Here is a 24,713-nt window from a genome sequence, read left to right on the forward strand (position 1 = left end):
TAATGCATTTTATTATATTTTTAAACTTTAAAAACGTTAAAAACATAAAGATTTATGACGTTCTTGAAAGGAGTGAGCGAAATGTACTTGTACTATATAATTTGGATTATTGGATGGATGGATTGGATGGATTTATTTATTATTATTTATTCATTATTTATTATTATTTATTATTGAAAGTAGTGAGCGGACTGAGCGGTATACGGTATATTACTGTCTACTTTTATAAGAATACCAATTTAATTCCTCCATTTTTATTTATATAAAAAATTTAAAATCAAACACTGATTTTTAGAGTCTACTAAATTGTATTTTATTATTAAAACACATAGAACTAAAATTTGTTTATTTGTCGCCTTTTTATGTCATTTTTAAACATATCGCTCACTCCTTTCAAGAACGTCATAAATCAAAAATCGTCAATTTTGAGTTGTGCATGTTTTCGGAATGCCCAGAAAATGTACTATATCCCAGCAAAAGAGGCATATTTTTAACTTAATATTTACCCGCTACAGGGCAGAAAGTGTTATTTTTGCATTATGAAGAAAATGTATTGTTTAATTATTTTTTTAAACATACTAAATATTTTTCAAATTTAGAAAAAACCTTCAGGTTTTACCTAAAAAGATCTGTTGCACGGTGAAAAGTTTAATAAGTGGCTTGATATTTATTTTTAATACATTGTATTATATTTTTAAACTTTAAAAACGTCCTCCTGAAAAATCAAGTTTTTTGATTTATGACGTTCTTGAAAGGAGTGAGCGATATGTGAAGATTAAATGGACTGATGGTCCTTATGGTATATAGCTATACAATTCTAGGTACTTGTGTAATGGTTTTAACATGTGCAGTAATAATTGTCACAAATTTTATTTATTTATTTAAAAAATAAATAAATACAATTTAGTAGACTATGAAAATCGGTGTTTGATTTCAACATTTGATATATAAATAACCATTGTACTAATTCCTCATAAGTAGAAAGCTGCAATAACACCCCTTTGCGATCCGACCTAAAATACGGCCGTAATCCTGGTAAGTTGCATGAAGCCGTTCGTTTCCGGAATATACCATCTATTTTTGTGAAATAACCTCCCCTCTCGCACGTTACAAAACTATACCAATAAATTGACGCAGTTTCACCACACACCAGCTCCATAAACATAAAAACCCTTACCCATGTGGAATAAATGCAACTACAAAAATATTTACTGACCGATCAGACATTTATGGGGAGTGGGTTTACGTTTTTACACAATGTTTTACACCCATTTTACCCGTATTTTAATTCCATTAAATGAAATAAAAATTAAAAATGTATTTATTTCATCATTATACATATCTGTCTGCCTCCTAAGTGTAATGGTCAGCACGCTCGGCTACCGTTCTGGAGGTCCTGGGTTCGATTCTGATGACTGATTTTTTCACTGTAATATTTATTCAATATTACCCTGGACTGGTTGGTACCTGAAGCGGAGGGTTGATCACCTTTCCTTCATGTGTAAACAATCAAGATAACACTGCGTTTATATGACGCAGTGCCCTATACACCATTGGGGTGCGGATAAGGGTTTTACTACTACTATACATAATAACAAATTACAGTCATGTGCATTCACTGAGTTTTAAAGTGCCGAGGGCACATATTAAAACATTTATTTATAAAATTATAATAAAAGGAAATTGTTTTTGTAATGATGCGATCTATTTCAGATCTACCCACCTCCATTACCAATTTATCAATAGCTCTTTTATGCAAAGTTTCATTTTTTAATAACATAATGGTTATTGGTAGCAGGTTGTACAATTTTATTTTATAATAATCAAAGTTCTTTTGACCGAAATAGGTATGTGTTCAATTTTGTTGGATGTGTTTCTGTGTGTTTGGGTCTTATACTTCTACGCGCGTTACCATAAAGTGTGTTAATCATGATGTGTGTGCTTTGCTGGGAGGTGCTTTCTTGTGTTATGCGAGAGCAATTCTTAAATGCGTATGTAAGGATAGTTTTAGCATATCGGGCACTTAGATCAAAACTGTATCAACTCAAAAATTATGATTTTTTTTAGATAATCACGCACTCGGATTCTACATACGAAGACGCATATCCCTCACTCCTTTCAAGAACGTCATAAATCAAAAAAATTGATTTTTCAGGAGAACGTTTTTAAAGTTTAAAAATATAACACAATATATTAAAAATAAATATCAAGCCACTTATTGAACTTTTTGTTGTACAACAGATCTTTCTAGGTAAAACCTGAAGGTATTTTCTCCATTCGAAAAATATTTAAGATATTAAAAAAAAAATTAAACAATATCTTTTCTTCAAAATGCAAAAACAACATTTTCTGCCCTGCAGCAGGTAAATATTAAGTTAAAAATATGCCTCTTTTTCTGGGATATAGTACATTTCCTAGGCATACCGAAAACATGCACAACCGAAAATTGACGGTTTTTGATTTATGACGTTCTTGAAAGGAGTGAGCGATATATCAATTTATCCGATTTGTCAAATTCTTAAATATTATTCAAAAGATAGGACTTTATTTTCCTTTTGATGAATAAAACAGTCCATGACCCCTCCATTAAAACAGTTGTAATTTTAAAAACTGTCATAAAATTGAGCCGGGTAGACATACGTCGGTGATACAAAATATATTTATTTCGAGTTGCGATAGTTTTGGTGATTGGATCTGAAATACTTTTTGAAATAATGAGAGAAAAAACTTTAAATATGTTGTACAAATCAGTAGTAACTCAAAAAATCATATTTTTAGAATAATTAGACCATTTGTATGAAATGTTTTAATGTAAATATTCTTTAATATGCATTGTCCATTCACAAAGAAAACAGGCAACTTGTATTACACAAGGCGACATCACTTTACGTTTTTCGTCTCTCCTGAAAAATCAGTTTTTTTGAGTTGATACTTTGATCTAGGTGTGCCATATATGTAATTTTGTTTGACTGTCATATGTTCTAATTTGTTGAATATCCCTTCTCGGAACTTAAAGCATTATCTTCATTTTTGATTTTTGGGCAACAATAACACTATTTAGTAAAGCATTAATCTTACCACCTCAACCAATAATCCCATACTGTAGAATAGACTGACAAAGCGTAGTAAATTTTTAATAATTCGTTCGAATTTAAATAAATATTTACTGTACGTAAAAGATAAGTATGTAAATTGTAAGAACTGCAACTTATAAAAGCTTACGATAACGCCACTTAATAAGTGAGTGAGAATAATCTTGCTTTGGCAAAAGACGTTAAGTAATGTTTTTATTAGTTTAGCTTCCACTTCCGCCGCAGTATTCATGTCTATTCCGATAAGGCTCCCCCGAACCGATAAGTTACACGGACAGATAGAGGAAGCGGATTCGGAATTAGCAGAGTGGAGCATGTTCCCGGAACGGGCCATATGTTATGTGTGCACTCTCGAGCCGCATGGAGGGCCCTTCGTGTCCCATATCCCATATCTGCGCGGCTATTATTACTTTCCTTAAGGGTGTGTGATCTGAAAATATACAATTCAGTACGTGAAAGGCTGCGCGAGGAGCCACACGTGTATCCTAGCACAATTATTATTATTGTTATTATTATTTATTGGGTTAACAATAGCAACATTTGTAAAACAAAACAATAAAAAGATATACATTAAACAAGCCATAGTTAGCCACAGAAACCATAGTTAGCCACAGAAACCTAAAGATTAATACAAAATATTAAGTGTAGATCTAGCAAATGAATGAATGTGTTTGTGTGTGTGTGTGTGTGTGTGTGTGTGTGTGTGTGCGCGTGCGTGCGTGCGTGCGTGTGTGTGTGATGTTGATTCTAGTAGGAACATACATTAAACGAAGAGAAGCATAGTTTTTAAAGATTTTTAAAGAAGAAGAAAAGCAAATTTCAATATTTATTTGAATTTTATTTTTTGTTTAGAATATACACTGAATAAAATTAAGCTCCTTACCTTTTGATAACTCTTTGTTTTTTAAAACCATATTTGTACTTCGTATCTTCATATCTTATATATATATATATATATATATATATATATATATATATATATATATATATATATATAACGTGGTAATATTTTCCTTTTGAAAATTAAGTGTAAATAATATGTAAAGTGGGTGTATAATAATAAAATAAACAATGTGTTGCTTTGTAATTAAAGTTTATTCTTAATTTATCTTTATAATAATTTTTATATCTATCTATCTATCTATCTATCTGATTCTCACAGTTAATAATATTATCGGAAGTCTTTTGTTTTCTTCTGAGTGACGCATGCGACATCTGTTGGTAGAACTGTTTTATGTAGGTACTATTTGTAGGTACTTAATAAAATGTATGGGTAGGTACCTAGTTATTTTATTACATCTCCCCCCTTGGGGATGAAAATTCATAGTAAAATTTTCACTCGTCCTCCGGATCATCTTCTTGTAGTGAAGGGACTGGTATAAGTTTAGTGATATGATAAAGGTTTGATTTTATTTTTTTGTGACCTGTATCAATTCTGTATATTGAGTTAGAAATTTTTTCAATAATTTTATAAGGTCCAATTTTTAGTTCATCCAATTTTTTTCTGTTTAGCTTGTTTCCATTTTCCACATACACCATGTCTCCTACGTTGAATTCGCAGCCTATTCTATTTTTGTCAAATAATGTTTTATTGTAATTATGTGATTTTATTGTATTTTCAAACGCTATTTTCCTGTCTCTAATCCAGTCATTATTAGATTTTCCTTGTTTTAATTCGTTGGGTAAAATATTTACATCTGTACCATATAAAAGATAACTTGGGGAAAAGTCAGTGACTGAGTGATTAGTATTATTATATTTATTAACACATTCTTGAGCTATTGTGGTCCATGCTCTTCTTTTCCCTTTTTCATTTATTTTGCATCTGATTTTGTTCACCAATGTTTGATTCAGCCTTTCATTTAGGCCATTTGAGAATGGTGCATTTACTGCAGTGAAGATTATTGGGATCTGCTTGTCATTTAAGAATTCCTTGAATTCTTTCGAGTTTATTCCTGGGTATTGGTCGGTGAGAAGCATACCAATATCCTCGGTTTCTGTTATTTTCATGACTAGTTTTATAAAATCATTTGCATTCTGAGTTTTCGAGGTTAAAATAAATGCGTATCTTGTAAAGTGATCCACTAAGAGATGTAGATATTTTTTTGTTGATCTTGAACCTCCTAAACCTCCAATTGTGTCTAAAGATATTATTTCAAAAGGCTTTGTGGCCGGGCCTAGATGAGACATAAATCCAAATTTCTTTTGTCCTCTTGATTTATTTTTAATACAAATTTCACAATTTCTACAAATTGTTTTTATGTTTTTTGTCAAATTTTTGGCTGTGTAATGTGGACTAATAGTTTTTTGCATTTGTCCAATTCCAATATGGCATAGGTTTTCATGTATGTCTTTTATGATTTCGATGCTAAACGGTTCTGAAAGAATTATTTTTTCTTTTTTCTTGACCTTTTCAAAATAGACATTGTTTTTTTCAATCCATTTGTTTTTTTTCTGTTGAATTCTTTCATTTTTATTCTGATCTCTTAAAATATCTTCTAATTTAACCAAATTTACAACTTTTAATTGTTCATCTGCATTTTCACTCGATTCTAATACTGGATTCCTGCTTAGACAATCTGCTTCTAAATTCTTCTTTCCTGGATTATATTTTATTTCAAATTCATATTGCGATAAATAATATGTTAAATCACCTAACTCTTCATCGGTCCTAGATTTCAGATTCATATTTTCCAAAGGTTTGTGATCTGAATAAACCGTAAATGATTTACCTATTAACCAGTATTGCCAATATCTTACTGCTTCCTTAATTGCTAAACATTCTAAATATATTGCTTTTTTTTTTCTTCTGGGCTTCATTTAGTTTTTTTGAAAAGTATGCCACTGGTTTTTCTCTACCATCGGGCTGCTTTTGTTTCAAAATGGCCCCAACACCTTCTAAAGAAGCATCGGTATAAATGTTGATTGGTAAATCCTGATCAAAAATTTCTAGAACGGGCTGTGAGCAAAGCATGCTTTTTGTTATTTCAAATGCTTTTTGGCATTTATCACACCAAATAAATTTTTGATTTTTCCTTAGTAAGTTATGCAATGGATCTAGTATTATTGCACTCTTTGGTATGTATTCATGGTAAAAGTTTATTTTCCCCAGAAATTGTCTTACATTTTTTATCGTTTTTGGAACAGGAAAATTCTTTATTGAAATCAAATTATCCTTTACTGGTTTTATTGAATTATTTTGAATTATATGACCTAGATATTTTACCAAGTCTGACGCAAATGCGCATTTTGTAAATTTTAACCTGAAACCTTCCGTTTCGATCGCTTCCAGCAACTGTGTTAGATGTTTAATGTGCTCAGCAAAAGTTTTAGAAAATATAAGAATATCATCTATGTAATTAACCGTGAAATCAGTAAGTTTATACTTTCTTAATATGTTACCTAGTATCCTTTGAAAAATTGCTGGTGAGGTCTTTAATCCAAATGGTAGGCAAGTCCATTGGAAATGTCCTTCTTGTGTAACAAATCCCGTCTTTTTTCTGTCTTCGATTCGTAAAGGAATAGACCAAAACGCTGAGTTTATATCTAGTGTTGAAAAAAATTTGCAATTCCTGGTCTTTATCATTAGGTCTTCAATTAAAGGAAATGGTTGAGCTTGAGGCACTACTATTTTATTCAAGTCTCTGAAATCTATACACAGTCTGGATTTTTTGTTTTCCTCTTTTTTAAATGCCAATGTAACAGGTGCAGCAAATGGACTGTAGGATTCTTCTATTAGCTTATTATCCAGTAATTTTGCAATTTGTTTTTCTATCTCCTTTTTATCTTCTACAGTACATCTGTAAGGCCTCTTACTGCAATATCTGTCTACTAGTAAGTCTATCCTCGCTTCGTATCCACTAACAGTGCCGATATCATATTTGTCTTTTGCAAAAACGGATTTATATTTGCAAATCAGTTCATTTATTTTAGATTTTTGAAATTGATTTAAATGATTTATTTTTATTTCAAAATCTTCTTCTTTTACATGTTCATTATAATTTATTTTGCATTCCTCGCTGTTGTTATTTTCTGTATTTTTAAATTCACTATTTTTAATTTTATATTTTGTAGAAATTTTTTCTACTTTCTTTTTATTTTCATTTTTCAAGCATTGTTTTTGTGTTATTTTTAAGTCTTCATTTTGGATTAGTTTAAATTTTTTTATCATATCTAATCCTATCAAAAAATCATATTTGAAATTTTCTTCATCAATAATATATACATCAACGTTTTTTTCCAATTCAAATATTTTTATTTTCAAAGTCGTCAAACCGTTTGTCTTTTTAACACCATTAATTGTTACTAAATCTGCTTCATTCATATTGTTTCCTTTTCCTTTTAGTTTTAATAACTTAGAATTTATTAGAGAAACATTTGAACCTGAATCGTAAATTCCAAATATTTCAATTTGATCATTTAGTAATAGTTTGACATTTATTAATGGTGTTACTATTCGTTTTTTTGATCGGTTTCGTTTAACTTAGCTTCTATAACTGAATTGTTTACATGTCTGATAGTATTTTTATTATTAAACTTATCATCCTCCTTTGTTCTAAACCAGCACGTTACTTCAGGGTGATATCGAGTTCCCTTATTTAATTTTTCACAAATCTTACATGGACTTTTATCTTTAATTTTACCACTAGTTCTTAGATTTCCATATCTTCTTTGATCCGAAAACCTTTTTTTATTTACAATGTTTTCGTGTTTTTTTACTTCATTGAATAAATCGACTGTATCTTCTAATTTTTCTCTATCAATCTTATTAATTATAAATTCTGGTAAACCAGCCACAATAAGATCTACTAAGGTACCCATGTCGATCGTTCTTCTCATCTCCAACAAAAGTTTTTCCTTCCTTATGGCATAGTCTAACAAGGAACCGTCGTTATATTTAAAAGATAATGCAAACATTACATGGTTCCATCCCTTGTTTGTAAATGTTTTACAAAAGTTGTTTTTCCATACTATCCATTCTGAGTTCATGGAAAATTTTATCATCATCGAACTGTACCAATCTTTACAACTTTTATCCATAAACAATCTTAATATTTCAATTTTTTTCTCATCCGTTGTCACCTCAAAACGTATACATTCTTTTTCAAAAATATCTATCCACTGGTTTGCATTAGGATTTTTGCTTGTAAATTTTTCAATGATGAACTTCTCTGAAATATCTTTTAAATTTTGATGTTTGCTTACCTGAGCATTTTGTATTAATTTTTCTAGTAAGTTTTGTAATGTTTGAGGACCAGTATCCATTTTTATTTTTATTTTGTTTCTTTATTTTTGATTAACAAAATTGTCGTTTTATAACGTGGTAATATTTTCCTTTTGAAAATTAAGTGTAAATAATATGTAAAGTGGGTGTATAATAATAAAATAAACAATGTGTTGCTTTGTAATTAAAGTTTATTCTTAATTTATCTTTATAATAATTTTTATATCTATCTATCTATCTATCTATCTGATTCTCACAGTTAATAATATTATCGGAAGTCTTTTGTTTTCTTCTGAGTGACGCATGCGACATCTGTTGGTAGAACTGTTTTATGTAGGTACTATTTGTAGGTACTTAATAAAATGTATGGGTAGGTACCTAGTTATTTTATTACATATATATATATATATATAAATATATATATATATATATAAATATATATATATATATATATATATATATATATATATATATATATATATATATATATATATATATATATATATATATATATATATATATATATATATATATATATATATATATATATATATATATATATATATATATATATATATAAATTTAATATCCCCGTTTGAATAATGCCCCCTATTAAACTTATGGTTGAATTTACTCTACTGAAATCATGTAAATATGACATTTCAAACTACTTACTGTATTTTGCGAGTTTATATAACGTTGCAAACTTTATAATTCGCATTAAGTCAAAATTGCAAATTTTCATGTTAACGCTTTTTGCCACTAAACCCACGATATATCCCTGGGAAAGCAAAACGTAAAGTTTTATAAATATTTCTACTCATTCCAAATCACGCATATATTTTTTAATAAAAACATCCCCGAGTCTCCAGTCAGCGGCGCTTTACTCTCAAGTACCCGAGTACCAGACGGGAGGCAGTTCTAGAAAAATCTTATTACGTCTGGAGATAGGAAACCATATTTGTGTCAGTACAAAAGTTGCAAGAAAATATCATCGTCTCACATAAAGAAGCGACAAGTAGCCATTCAGATGAAATCTAATAAAATGTCTCTCGGGAAATAAAGATAACGGGCATGAACAGCCAAGTAACATTAAAAATAATATCATTCTTTCATTATTTTATTGAACAACTTTATATTCTTTTTGACATCTCAATATAGATGAATAAGAATATGGAAGTCTGGGCATTTACAGAGCTTACGATCGTCATAGGCTTGGTTAAGTGATCACTTTACACACGACCAAACGACCATTTAACATTCACCAATTCTACCCATGATTGACAACCACACTACTCACATTCTTGGAAGTTCTATACATATGATCCAATTTTGAAATATTGTACAAGAATCACTATAATTTTCACTAACGACATCTATTAGTGAGATGAACAAGCTTTTAATTCCTGGATTATAATCACACACATGAGAAACGCCAGAAAATATCTTTTACATTTTATTATTCTAGCTTATAATTTGACCGGATGATTTATTATCAACATTTCACAAACCTGGAGTATCTCCAATTACAGGGTTTATTTTTTATACTAAAATATGTAAAATAACTTCTTTATAATTGGAGATAATCCAGATATGTGAACAAGTATTTAGACACAGTCAAAATGTTAATAAACTGGTCAAATTATAAAGCTAAAATAAATTGGAAGTCATGTTTTCAAGCGTTTCTCATGTATGCGAATATAATCCAGGGTTCGCGCTCACATTCAAATGGAAAGAGTCTCTGCTTAATAAAAGCTTCTTCAATTCAACCATAGATGGCTGTTGTAAACTAAATTATGAAGCGTCATGAGATTGATAATATTTGTATGAGTTCCAAAAATTTGAACAGTGTGGTTGTCAACCATGGGTAGAATGGCGTATGTTGCACGCGTGTAATAAGCCCTGTAAACACCCATTCTTCTTCATCTATATCGAGATGTTAAAATATAAAACAACTCTATATTATTTCTAAAAAACTGAATGTTAAAATGTAATAGTGGAGAAACCCCAATTTGTGGAAAAGTATTTAAACACACTCAAAATGCTGTAAAAAAAACTATTTCAACAATGAAGGCAGAAATGTATTTAGAATTTTTAGTCCTAGTACTTACTAAATTATCACCTAATTTTTATACTACTTTATTATACTTTAGATCAGTGATTCCCAAAGTGGTCTATATCGACCCCTAGGGGTCTTTGACAACCTGCAAGGGGTCTACGTCAGCGAAAAAAAATTTGGGGGTCCATGAAATGAAAATGGGGGTCCAGGATAGTGGATCTCAACACATACACTGATAATACCTATTTACTGACATCATACTATCTTATAATATCAAGACATTTACATTATTTATAAAAGTACCTATGAAGTAAAAAAAATATTATATATGTTTATAAAATTGTGTAAGTTGTAGGATGTTGGTGTTCGCTTTGTGGTCAGTAAAATTTTTATTTTGAGTATTTTTAATTTAAATTCCATTAATAAATGTATAAATTAACATGTGTTTTTAATTAAAGTTTTTAACACTAAACTTCACTACTGTTAGAAATTGACAGGAAATCAATATCAGGTAAGTAGGGGGTCTATCCAACACGGAAAAATATGGCAAGGGGCTACGACACAAAAAAGTTTGGGGAACTCTGCTTTAGATGATGTAACTTTATCATTTATAATATACGTTCATTGTTAACATGTGGTGATACATACATAATTATTTTATGAAGTGCAACGCATCATATTCCGATGCATTGTCGTAGCAGTAATTTCTTATGATATTACAACATACGAGTACATATGTATTTGTCTTCCGGAAATATGATTTTCTTTTCAAATCCATATGGCATCATAAAGTCATTTATATCACGCAAGTAAGCTCGTGTAATACTTGTGGGAAATTCATATAATATGACTTTTTCGTACAGTTATTAGCGTCTTTTATCAAACTATTTTCAATTGCTGACCAATATTAGATGGTAATCTTAACAATATTCGATCTTTTTAAGTGAGGAAAATGTCGAAACACACACGACATCTTACAAAAAAATATAAACTTGAAGATTGAAAATGAAAATTGAATGAGAAAATTTAAAATTGATAATGTTAAAAAAATATGAGGAAATTTTAATTTAGCAAGTAATAGTTGAGTCGTTTATACGACATTATAGGTACTAGCTTAAAAAATTGGAACTTATTACAAAAAATCTATACCTGATAAATATTAGATGATAATCTTAACAACATAAAATCTCATGTTATTTTTTGACATCTCATCAAAGATGAATAAGAATATGGAATGTTGCACGTGTGTAAAGTGATCGATTAAACCAGCCTATGACGGTCGCCAGCCCTGTATATGCCCAGACTTCCATATTCTTCTTCATCTTTGATGAGATGTCAAAAAATAATAAGAAATATCATTATCACAAAAAAATGAAAATAAATCCTGAAGGAAAAGGATCAAGCCTTTGTGATTTAAAAAGTGCAAACCTTAACTTTTCATCAGTGAAAATTACTAAGTTATCATTTTACATATATGTGTGTATAATAATAATAATGAAACATAAAATAAAATATGGTAAAAGTAAAGCCCCGTTTATGCCCAGACTTCCATATTCTTCTTCATCTTTGATGAGATGTCAAAAAATAATAAGAAAAATAACTCCAATAATTGGGAGATAATCCAGATTTGGACACACTCAACATGTTGTAATATAAGATCTTTTTACGTACCTACTGAAAATGTCAAACACACGATATCTTGCAAAAAATGAGAAAAATTGAAGGAGGGTATATAGGAAATGTGTATCTTGCAAGTGACAGTCGAGTCGTCTATACGAAATTAACGTTAGACCAAAGTTGAAGCCGATCCCACTAAAGAGAGTAAGAATGCAGCCAGACAGATAGAGTTATTTAGTGCAGAGATTAGAATGTTCACAAAGGCGATAAATCGCGTATTCTAACTGAACTTTTGTTCCCACAAATAAACTGACTCTTATCCACTCTAATAATGGACGCAAGTGCATCCCAAATCTGAACTTTGTTTTTATCTTTGTAACATTGTTCAAAAAATACAGTTTTAATCTTTATTTTTATATTTCCGCATTGGGTAATGTAAAAATTATCTTTTTATTAAAATTTTACCGCCATGTTTTTTTTATTATTATTTACGTTAATTTGGAATGGTCAAAATTATTTTATATATATTTTTTTTCAGCACTGCATCATATACACGCAGTGTTATCTTGATCGTAAACATATGAAGGAAAGGTGATCTGCCCTCCGCTTCAGGTACCAGTCCAGGGTAATATTGAATAAATATTACAGTGAAAAAATCACTTATATTTATTTGACCCCCCTGGGAATCGAACCCGGGACCTCCAGAACGGTAGCCGAGCGTGCTGACCATTACACTACAGAGGCGGACAATTTTTAAAAAAAAAGAGAAATATTGTTGTTTTTATTATTTACAAAAATAATTCAATTTCATATTTATGTGAGCCTAAGCGGCTCATTAGGTATCAAATTTTAGTAGAGTGGGTTCGAACCTAGAAGGTGACCTAACTAATGAAACGAATATCGAATATATGTAAACATCTACATTTTTATTTTTAGTAAATGTTTTACATAGTAAATACCACTATTTCTTAAAATCTACTGTGACACGTGTTTCGATGCATTCCGCATCATTTTCAAACACCGTATGTGAAGCTAATTCTAAATTTTAGAGTAGGGTCCTTGGGACGTTGAAGGTTGAAGAGGGTAGATTTAAAAAATAGTGGTATTTACTAAGTAAAACAAACATTAAAAATGTATAGATTTTAGTACAAAGTGACTGCCGAATTAATTAATGAAATTCTGCATTTTTAGTTACGTAAATAATTTTATAGTATAGCCCGCCTCCGTAGTGTAATGGTCAGCACGTTCGGCTACCGTTCTGGAGGTCCCGGGTTCGATTCCCAAGGGGGGTAAAATAAATATAAGTGACTTTTTTCACTGTCATATTTATTCAATATTACCCTGGACTGGTACCTGAAGCGGAGGGCTGATCACCTTTCCTTCATGTGCAAACGATCAAGATAACACTGCGTTTATATGACGCAGTGCCCTATGCACCATTGGGGTGCGGATAAGGGTTTTATTATTTATTATTATTAAATAATTTTATTCTGAAGCGCAGGAGTGAGCACCTTGCCTTCACGATTAATTGATTGCAGTAACGATTAATATAACACTACGTCAATACAATGCAGTGCCCTATGCACCATCGGGTGTGGCTGAGGGTTAGAATAGATGATTAAATTAAATTTATATCGTAAATTCTACTTACAAAGAATATTTATTTTATTTTAATTTCATTGTGTTTTGTATTTAATGCATGATGTATTTTTCAGTCCACTTAAAAAAGGACAATAAAATTGCAACACCATTACTTGGCGGTTGCAAATGTCCTCAGTAAATATTTCGTCACCAAAACAAAGATGGCTGCAGTGGGATCGTTTTCCCTCCAATTTCCCGACCTCCAAAATGATAAGATGGCCGTAAAGAATAAAGGCCGACAGCTTGTTTGGCCGCCATCATTGCATTATTGCCGAAATTTCCGGGCAATTTACTGCCGAATTGCCGAAACAACAAGATAAAACTAGACCTGTGGTCACGTTTTTCACCACGAGTCTTCTTTAGTCACAGAACATTTTGGGTTTATTCAAATCATTGGTCAAAAATCTGGGTTACGTTTTGACATCTCAACATACATGAGTTCTAAACTGGCAGTACACAGCGAAGTCCTGGCTCCAACCCTAATGCATGAAAGTGAAGCATGGAGTTGTCAAAAGAAGGATGAAAATAGATTGGATGCAGTCGAAATGCGATCTCTCAGACGAATGTGTGGTAATACGATGTATGATAGATGTTCGAATGGTGAAATAAGGAAGGAATACAAAGCTGAGATAAACAATATCGATGAAATTAAGAAAGATGTGTTGATATGGTTTGGACGGTAAAATTGATGTATGAGGCGAATGTCGTATAGAAAAAAGAGTAGAGAAAGACCGAGAAAAACTTGGCATGATCAGATATGTCAAATACTTGAAAGCGGTCAGGTTAGGAGTCGAAATAATCCGCGGGTATGTATGAGGAGATCCATGAATGTGGAAAAGGCGAAGAATGTTTTGCAAAGACAAGGTGGTGTGGCATTCTATTCTCTTTGCCTACCCCTGCGTGGAAGCGGTGTGATAGTTAGTTATTTAGTCAACATACATGAAGAACAATATGGAAGGCTGGATATTTACTTGGTTTACGACTTGAAATACTAGTCTGGGATTCACAGGCTAGTTCAAGTGATTACTTTATATACGTGTAACATTCACCGTCATCAATCATGGATAGAATAGTGAATGTTATACGTGTATAGAGTGTTGACTTAAACCAGCCTATGACAAGACCTGTAGCCCTGTAATTTCCGCCCAGACTTCCACATACTTATAATTAAAATGTAACTTTGTTTTAAAATCACTATTAATATTTTATTATAACTTAATTATAATTTCCACCAGTTTCGAAGCTAACCGCTTCTTTATCAAGACTGATTAATACTAAAACACTTTCTCCTTAACATTATTCAAAATATTTTCTTGAATATTGTTTAGTAGATAGTGTTTTAGTATTAATCAGTCTTGATAAAGAAGCAGTTAGCTTCGAAAGCGGTAGACATTATAATTAAGTTATAAAAAAATGTTTATAGTTATTTTAAAACAAAGTAACATTTTAATTATAAAATGTAAAATGACAAAGTTAGTGCTTCAAATATAAATTATATTCCACATACTTCTTCGTCTATATCGAGATGTAAAAAATATATTTTTTTAAACTATTTTTATTTACGAAGAAACGTCATTGATAAACTGTATCCATATTTTCTTATTCAGCTTCGTTGACTTGACATAAAAAAATTTAGCGACCGTTTTATCAGCCATGTTTGTTTTTATGTTTTTGAAACACAATTTGTTTTTCGTGAAACACATTCATGGGGTTTATGAAGGTGTCGATAAAAGAAAAGTGGGTATCAGACAAGATTATTGAGAGTACCAAAGAACCACCATACGTTGAAGTAACAAGTTTCATACTAATTTATGTATTCATTTTTAAATCAAACACAGATTTTTTTGAGTCTCAAAACTTCAACTTAGTAAAGTTGTATTTTATTAACAAAAACACATACAAATTAATATTGTGGCAATTGTTTCGCCTAGTTATGGCATTTTCAAACGACATTCGTAAATTTATTCGCTGTAAATTTTAAAATGGAGTTCTACAAATTAAACGCCGAATCAATAAATAGTTCTACTTACTTCTTTAATTTGTTTATTTGGCGTTTAATTTGTAGAACTCCATTTTAATTTATGTATGAATTGTTAAATCAAACATAGTTGTTTCGAATCTGCTAAGTTGTATTTTATTGTTAAATACATTCTTTTGAAAATGCCATAACTAGGCGAAACCAGTGTCACAATATTAATTTTTATGTGTTTTTTGAACAATTAAATGTAACTTAGTAGACTAAAAAAATATGTGTGTTGATTTAAAAGTTAATACGTAAACTACATATGTACTTCTAATACTGCCATCATGCTGTTTCTCTGCAGGGGTGGGCAGAGAGGATGGAATGCCGCACTTTTCTACCCTGACATCCGCTCTTAGCTTCTTCCATATTCTTATTTTACAATATTTTCATAAATATCTTATCATGTTATCTACCTATCCATACACAGGCATGTACATATGTATGTATGGAAACGTATGTCTGTATGTATCTGTGTGTGTATGGAATAACTTTTATATGTTTTCTGTAATGTATGATGAAAATTGTTATGTACATAAAAATAATACATGAGTAATGAGACATATTATCTAGCCACACATGCCCTCCGACTATAAGTATATACTTTTCACGCCAGATTTTAGGTTATTTCTTTATTTTTGTCATCTTAACATTGATGAAGAAGATATTGGAAATATGGGCCTGTCACAGGCTTGGTTAAGTGATCACATATTGTGTTAAGGAGTTTAATCAATATATCTAGAAGTTTGAGTTAAGTTAAGAAAAAAATGAGTAGTGTAATTGTCAATCATGGGTAGAATTGGTGAATGTCACAAGTGTGTAAAGTGATCACTTAACCAAGCCTATGACGGTCATAACCCCTGTAAATGCCCAGACTTTGAGATGCCAAAATAACAGTAAATGTATGTAAAAAATAAAATATATGGAAAATAAAACAGCGTAAGAAAAAAACATTAATGTTGAAAGATAATGTAAGAATGTAGGAAAATCAAGATACTCCTTAGTACAGCAGGTCTTAGTTCTCGAATTTTCGTATTAAGGGGTGTGCGTTGTTGAAATTTTCACAAAGCTATTTGTTTCTACAATATATATACTTATCTGTTTTCAGGTTTGACCGCAAGATGGCACAGCTGTACCAGCGCTGTGTGCGCAGGCACCGAGAGAAGCGATCGGGCTCCTACATGTCTGTAAGTATTAAGTATATGGAATTAAAATAAATGACCTTTTTTGTTATACCTTATATAAATATGCATAGATTAGTACAATAAAATATCTTTACTAACCTCTATCTAACAAACTTTTGATATAACGGACAAAAATCCAGTCAATAAATATTATACGCATGTTCCGAAAATTTTTCTGTTCAAGGTACATCTGCCAAATCAAGAATTTTTAGAGGTACACCAAAGAAAAAAACAAAGTTTTGAAAAAAAATTGATTTAGTATTAAAATGAATAAAATCTGAAAACGTATATCGCTCACTCCTTTCAAGAACGTCATAAATCACAAAACTTGATTTTTCAGGAGATCGTTTTTAAAGTTTAAAAATATAATACAATGTGTTAAAATAAATATCGAGCCACTTATTAAACTTTTTACTGTGCAACAGATCTTTTTAGGTAAAACCTAGAGATTTTTTCTCCATTTGAAAAATATTAAGTATATTTAAAAAAAATAATTAAACAATACCTTTTCTTCAAAATGCAAAAACAACACTTTCTGCCATGTAGAGAGTAAATATTAAGTTGTAAATATGCCGCTTTTGCTGGGATATAGTACATTTTCTGGGCATTCCGAAAACATGTACAACTGAAAATTGACAATTTTTATTTTTGACGATCTTGAAAGGAGTGAGCGATATGATGTTTAATGCGAATTGTGAGCCTAGGTATAGGTGATAAAAATTTGAAGCAATTGTTGATAAGGCTCAGTCGTCCTCAGGCGTTTTTAATTTTTTTATTATTATTATTTCTACTATGTCAGAAAATCGAAAATCCTAATTCGTAAGCTCTTCGCGCAACAAAGCATCTCGCTCGCATAGATTTCAGATTTTTTTAGGTTTATCTATACAAAACATTTTTTTTCACGGCACACCAACAAATCAGCACGGTACACCAGTGTGCCACGACACACACTTTGCGGAACACTGATTTAAAGGGTTGAAAAAACAGCGAACTTTAAAATTTCAAACAAAACTTGATTTCTTTTTCAAAGCAGGATTACCGAAAGCAAGCGTGTCGATATCAAACAGCAACGTCACTTCACGACGAGTGTCCATTATTCAGCTGGAATTGCAGTAAAAAAGTTAACGCGCAACCAGAATCTAGATATCATTCATCATATCATCAGCTTAACTTTTATTAGATAAAAAAATATATTTATCAATTTTACTTACGGTATGATTGATTTCCTTACAAAAACGAAAAACATTAAATCCTTAATTAATTTTAAATTAAAGTCGATTAAAGTTATCTTCATTACAAACTAAAATCACCGACTTTAGTATGGTATACCCAGAAAGTAAAACATTCTGTTAAAACTCCTGCAAAAACCGCGAATAGGCAATCTTCTCAGCACCGGAGTGAAGGGGCTTGCAAATGGTAGGCGCACGCAAAAGTTTTCGCATTTCATTGTGTCTTACTCATTACAAAAATGTATGCAGACTGTAACAATAGGACCAGTCGCAAGCGAGGAACGTACTTACGGCTGCTAGCCTGAGAGAATGGGCGGGGAATGCCTTCAATAGGAAAAGTTATTCTTGTCGAGCCTCTGTGCTGTGGGGAGGAGAATACAAAGAATTTTCTGAATTACAAATCGAGTCCTCTGGTACTCCCAGTTGCGCTTTTTGCATTGTGAAACTCATCACAGAGAAAGGACGGGACAGTGACTGTAATCGGGTGATGAGAAAATTACGTGATTCAAATTTAATAATACTTACCACTTGATTCTCAGAAAATTTATTTGAGAAATTTAGTTACATAAATATAACACGATAATTATAAATGACAGCATTTGTGGTATGGTAGCAAGTCCCAGTTTTGATTATTAGGGCATTAAAAATAAATAAAAGTGAGTTTTATTTTTACATTTTTTTAATATCACCCTGGACTGGTACAAAAGCGTATAAACTTGCCTTCATGCAATTAACGATCAAGTTACGATGTAATGCTCTATGCACGATAAGATAAGAGTATGGTAAGATAGGGTTAGGATAAGAGCAAGAAGAAGAATTATAAAAGTGATTTTTGCCCTATTGTAAGTTGAAATCTAGTAACTCACGTTTTTATTCATTCTTGAAAATATAGAAAACAAAAGAAATACGAAAAATAATAATATTTGAAACACTTACTGGTGATAAGTTTTTCTCGGTGTTCCTCTGCTATTTCCAACTACATTCGTATTACAAATTTGTTATCCCGTTCTTTCTTTACTGATTCGTTCCACATGTCCAAACCATCTCAAAATATTATTGTTAATGTTATTAATAATGGAGATAAGCATTCCGTGCATTCTTTCCTTATTTCACCATTAAAACATCTGTCGCTTACATCCTACAGTAGAGAGTAATAAAAAAAAGTCACTCTCCAAGTATAAGAGAGGCTCAGCGCAACGAAAATTATAAGATTATAATAAGTAGAAATGTATAGAGATTGTATAATATTAAAGTGTAAAAAATTAAACTTTATTAAATAAAAAAATAAAAACTTAAACACTTTTGTCACCGGCGCCCGATTCATTTCAGATAATTAAGATATTAATACCGGTTTGCACGTTTGTTTGTAGGTAGATATCCAGCTTGTAAACATTTATATTCTGCTCAAAATGTTGCACTAAAGTATTGGAGTAATTCACTTCAGGTAGGGCAGAGCAGGTGTAAATGGAAAACGAAGCCTCCCACACGTAAAAGGTTCAGGACCCACCTTCGCGAGTGTTACTAAATCGCGCAGTTTATAGAACCACCCTCTCCTTCCCGAACAGGACACCTGAGAACCTTCAACGCGGGGATTAAGGAGGTACTATTTTACAGGACTAAAATTATCTCTGTAACCCTTTGACAGGGGGACAAAGATAGTCATAAGTCGATATGAGAAGTTTATGTTAATTCATTGCGTCATTTAGATATTGTAAGATAATTTTTACATTCATATATCTTAATATTTCGCAGGTTGCAAGATATTGCTTTTTAGCAATAAGCGCGCCAATGTACTTATTTCTTTTCTGTACTTGAAGTTTAAAAAAATAAAAAATATCTCTATTGACAGCTGTCCCACCACATTCCCAGATCTGATACAGAAGCATCTAGGCTTCCTGACTGACCTTCTCTGACAAAGCTTTTTTGTTGTTGTATTGTTTTATGAACTAATTTGCGAAATTTTTAGAAAATGTGAAACTATAACATTTATAGATTTAATTTAACATTTAAGGTTGGATTCTCATATAAACAAAGTCAGTAGGCGACCGACTACGTGAGAAATCACACGTGTTGTCAAATAAATATTTTAAAAAAATTTTAAACTCCAATAAGTTCTTTTGAAACCCATTTATTTATTTCGATTTTTTTTTTAAAATTTATAAACAAGGTTTTAAACAAAAATGTATTTTACATTAAATAAAACCTGGGGGTTAAGAAAATTAGTATTAAACCCTGGTAACATTTTACGTAATTGACTTTTTTTATTATTAAAACATCGTCTTTGTATTGAAAAAACTTTTTTTTTTTCAAAATAAATATATGTTTTTCAAAAGAAAAGAGCTATTGAAATGTAAAAAGTTTTTAAAATGATGGATTTGTATAATTTCTGAAAGAAAATAATTTAATTCTAATATTATTTTATTAAAAAAAAATCAATCTCAGAAGCACAATCGACCTCTAGCGCGGTCGTACGCATTCTGAGTTTGAAGTCTGCGAATTCCTCTTAAGTCCGTATAAAACGAACACCCACCTCCCTTTCTTTTTTTACCCACTTTCCTTATCTCCCCCGCGGTCGGGAAATAAATTACGATCGCCCCCGCGTGTTCAAATTTAAATGTTTCATTGGTTCAACAAGTTACTTGTGGAAGAGCCCCTCCCCGGCCTGTTATTGACTCCTGATACCCGTTTTATGGTCCACTTTCCCTAAACTTGCACTCTCGGGAAATTAAACACCCAGACCCCAAATTCACCTGATCTTTATTCACCACTTTCGGTCAAAATTACCGAAAAAACGCCTTTGAACTTGAAGCGAAACTAAAAAATATCAAGGAACCCCGTTTAAAATTAAAAAGAAGTAAAAAAAAAGTTTAAAATATGGCAAAGGTCTAATTGGATACGATATAATATAAAACTACATACCTACTATTTTTCTATGAATACTTATCACAGTTCAACTTTTTTTAAATTTTTACTTATTTATTTTTTTACAAAAATATTAGTATATAATCACTCACCGAGATTTTTGTGTCTACCAGTTTTGAGACGTACCCGTCTCTTCGTCAGGACAATCATTACCACAGCATGCAATACCCTTCACTACCATAGCACTATTTACACACTTAAAACTTTTTTTAAGTACAATATTGGGCAGCATGGTGAACGTATGTGAAATGCTTGATCCTTGGTCTTCTTCTGCTTCTTTTTCCAACTGTATTCACCAAATATATTTGTTATGCCGCTCTGTCCTCAGTAGTTCATTCCACATGTCCATATCATCTCTATCCACCCGTCACATACCACACTCGCCTCATAAATTTGTTTTACTGTTTTTTGACTAATTTTATTGAGGATTATGATAGATGTTCAAATGGTGAAATAAGAAAATAATGTAAGGCTAAGATAAGCATTATTGACAAAATTAAGAAAGGTGTGTTGAGATGGTTTGGTCATGTGGAACTTATGAGTGAGGAAAGGACGGTAAAACAAATTTATGAGGTGAATGTAGTTGGAAAAGCAGAGGAAGGCTGAGGAAAAGTTGGCACGATCAAATATGTCAAATGCTTAAATGCGGTTGGATCAGGAGTCGGAATAATCGACGGGTGTGTATGAGGAGATGCTTGAATATGGAAGAGGCGAGGAATGTTTGAAAAGACAGATTGGTGTGGCGTTCTATACTCTCCACCTCTAAGCAGCGTGTTTTTGTTATTATTATTAATTGTTTGTAAATAAAAATAAGATTACACAAGAATAACTTTTATCCCTGGTGCATGTTTGACCTCGGCTCTTAATGCGTGTTTGTGCTGCAACAACCCCTAGTGCATGTTGGTCTTCGGGTCGACCAAAAATGGCATGTGTTTAAAACATTTTGTGTAGTTTTAAGTTTATAAATAGTCCTATGGTAGTGAAGGGTAGTATTGTTTGCATGCTGTGGTAGTGATTGTCCTGACAAAGAGTCGGGTACGTTTCGAAACCGGTGGACATAAAAATCTCGGTGAATGGTTATAAACTAATGTTACTAACATTTTTGTAAAAAAAAGTAATAAAAGACTTGACACTGGCAGAAACATCCTCACTGGGTTACTGCCAAATAATAAAAAAAAGTTATGCTCGTACTGTTCTTTTATCATTCACTTCGTACGTATATGGTAGCAAAATATTATCCACAAATCGGTCGAGTATTCTACGTACGCTTTCTTCGCCAGACCTTTTAGAATTAGTTAAGTACTTAAAATTAATCTCCTTAGCAGAGTGATGAAATGAAAACTAAGTACCTTATATTTCATAACAAGCAGCCTGTTGGCCGAAGCGCTCTTCGCAACAATATCCTACTACCCTCACCTAATTAATTTACCCTTTTGACTTAAACCTTTTTACCGTCGACTGTAAGAAATATGGACGCCGGGGGAGCTATTAGGGGCTTTATGTTTATGCCGAAATTCAAATGTTAATATTTTAAGCCGGCGCTTGTCTGTGAAGTGAAACCACATTGGTATGAAATGCCAAAAGCTTTGAGTTACACTTAACTGACAAGTTTAAAGCGCCGGAACTCCGTCGGTGAAAGTTGACGTTTCAAAACAAGTCGAAGTCAAAGGATTTACAGCTTTATATGTTTTTATTTGATATAGCATTATGTCCGCCTCCATAGTTTAGTGGTTAGCGCATTAGGCTACCTTTCTGGAGGTCCCGGATTCGATTCACAAGAGGGTAAAAATAAATATTAGTTACTTTCCAGAAAAATATTTATTTAATATGACCCTGCTCTGATACCTGAAGCGGAAAGTTGATCACCTTTCCTTCTGGTATTTAACGATCAAGATAACACTGTTTCTATACGATGCAGTGCCCTATGCACCATTGGGTGCGGACAAGGGTTAGAAAAATATAGTATTAAAAGAGAAATTTTATTGAATTATCGATAAAATTAAGAGAGATGTGTTGAGATGGGCATGTGAATCGAATGAGTGATGAATGAATAGTCAAACAAATTTATGAGTCGAATGTGTTTGGTAATAGAAACAAAGGAAGACCGAGGAAAACATTCCATAATCAAGTTTTTCCAATACTTGAAAGTAGTTAGGAGTCGGAATAATCGGCGTGTATGTATGAGAAGATGTATTATGTGGAAGAGGCGAAGATTGTGAGCAAAGATAGATTGGTGTGTAGTTCTGTTCTCTCTGCCTACCTTTTCGAGGAATTGGCGTAATGATTATTTAGTTAGTTAGTTTTTAGTATTTATGGTTGATAGAACGAAATTATGGAAGGTATTGTCTAAGCAGTAAACTCATCCAAGGCATAAAGGTGTTAAACAGGGATGAGTAATGTCACCGTGGCTGTTTAATCTGTACATGGATGAAAGAACTGAAAAGTTTAAATATTAGAGACGTTTTTGTTGGATGTAGTATTTATAGTTGATAGAACGAATCTACGGAAGGTATTGTCTAAGCCAGAGGTGTCAAACTCAAAAGGCACCAAAGGGCGCATAAGGTATTTTATGTACGCCGGAGGGCCACATCAAAAATCTCATTTTCATTTTTATTTAACTTTAAGTGAATAATTTATCATCAAAAACAGTCACATGAGGTACAGTAGAACGAACTTAATGATTTTGTAAAAGAAAATCATATCGTTCACTCCTTACAAGAAGGTTATACCTAAAAAATAGTAAATTTTCAGTTGTACATGTTTTTGGAATGCCCAGAAAATGTATTATATCCCAGCAAAAGTGGCAAATTTTTAACTTAATATTTACCCGCTACAGGGCAGAAAGTGTTGTTTTTGCATTTTGAAGAAAAAGTATTGTTTCATTATTTTTTTCAATATACTAAATATTTTTCAAATGGAGAACACACCTAAAAAGTTTTACCTACGCGTTTTACCTAAAAAGATCTGTTGCACAGTAAAAAGTTCAATAAGTGGCTTGATATTAATTTTTAATACATTTTATTATATTTTTAAACTTAAAAACCTTCTCCTGAAAAATTAAGTTTTTTGATTTATGATGTTCTTGAAAGGAGTGAGCGATATGTTTCCGTACAAAAAATTTTCAATGAAGAATTAAAATAAATGAAAAATATATTGACATGCCTGGTTTAAGCAGTAAACTTATCCGAGGCATCCTTGTACGGGGATATCCCATCCTTTATGTCGTTTTATGGTGTTTCAACTTGGTATTTTTGGAGATGAATTATCCATGGTATTTTTGGTACGAAAGAAGATGCACTTCCATATTTTTCTTCATCTATATTGAGATAACAATATAAAGGTATATTTAATATATTTTCCGAAAGTGCACTTTCACCAATTGGTCAGAAACAAAGGCCCCGAAATGGGTTCGTAATTCAATGGGCGCCCTATCGAGTGGCTCCCTTTACAATTTTCACTTTAATTTAATTCCCGCCCCCGCCCTGCGCTCGCTGAAACTACCCCGCATCTAGCGCTTGCAAATAAAGGCTTTTCAATAATGCCATTACACCCAATTCTGGGACAGCAAATTGCTATTTTGTGCCGGAGTAAGTGACTTTCGGCGCAAATAGCCTGAGATAATATTTAGGGGTTGCACTTGATTCAAGTTTGACGACGTCATAAGGAGAGAGTGTCGAGACGGGTGCTAATTGGAATTTAAGGTCTGTCTAGAATCAAGAGTGTGC

General features: G+C 31.8%; 1 protein-coding gene across 1 annotated transcript in view; it reads left to right on the forward strand.

Annotated features, from left to right (window-relative positions):
- The window catches only part of LOC148306423 (uncharacterized), a 79,441-nt gene that overhangs the window by 20,571 nt on the left and 34,157 nt on the right, over positions 1-24,713 (forward strand). Inside the window, exon 2 of the mRNA XM_088265072.1 lies at positions 16,762-16,840. Coding sequence (XP_088121198.1) covers positions 16,762-16,840 — 79 coding nt within the window. The remainder of the gene's footprint in view (positions 1-16,761; positions 16,841-24,713) is intronic.

The sequence above is a fragment of the Brachycentrus maculatus genome, unplaced genomic scaffold (assembly GCF_059751285.1).
Source record: "Brachycentrus maculatus isolate JH-2025_06_01 unplaced genomic scaffold, ASM5975128v1 h1tg000242l, whole genome shotgun sequence".
Taxonomy (NCBI): Eukaryota; Metazoa; Arthropoda; class Insecta; order Trichoptera; family Brachycentridae; genus Brachycentrus; species Brachycentrus maculatus.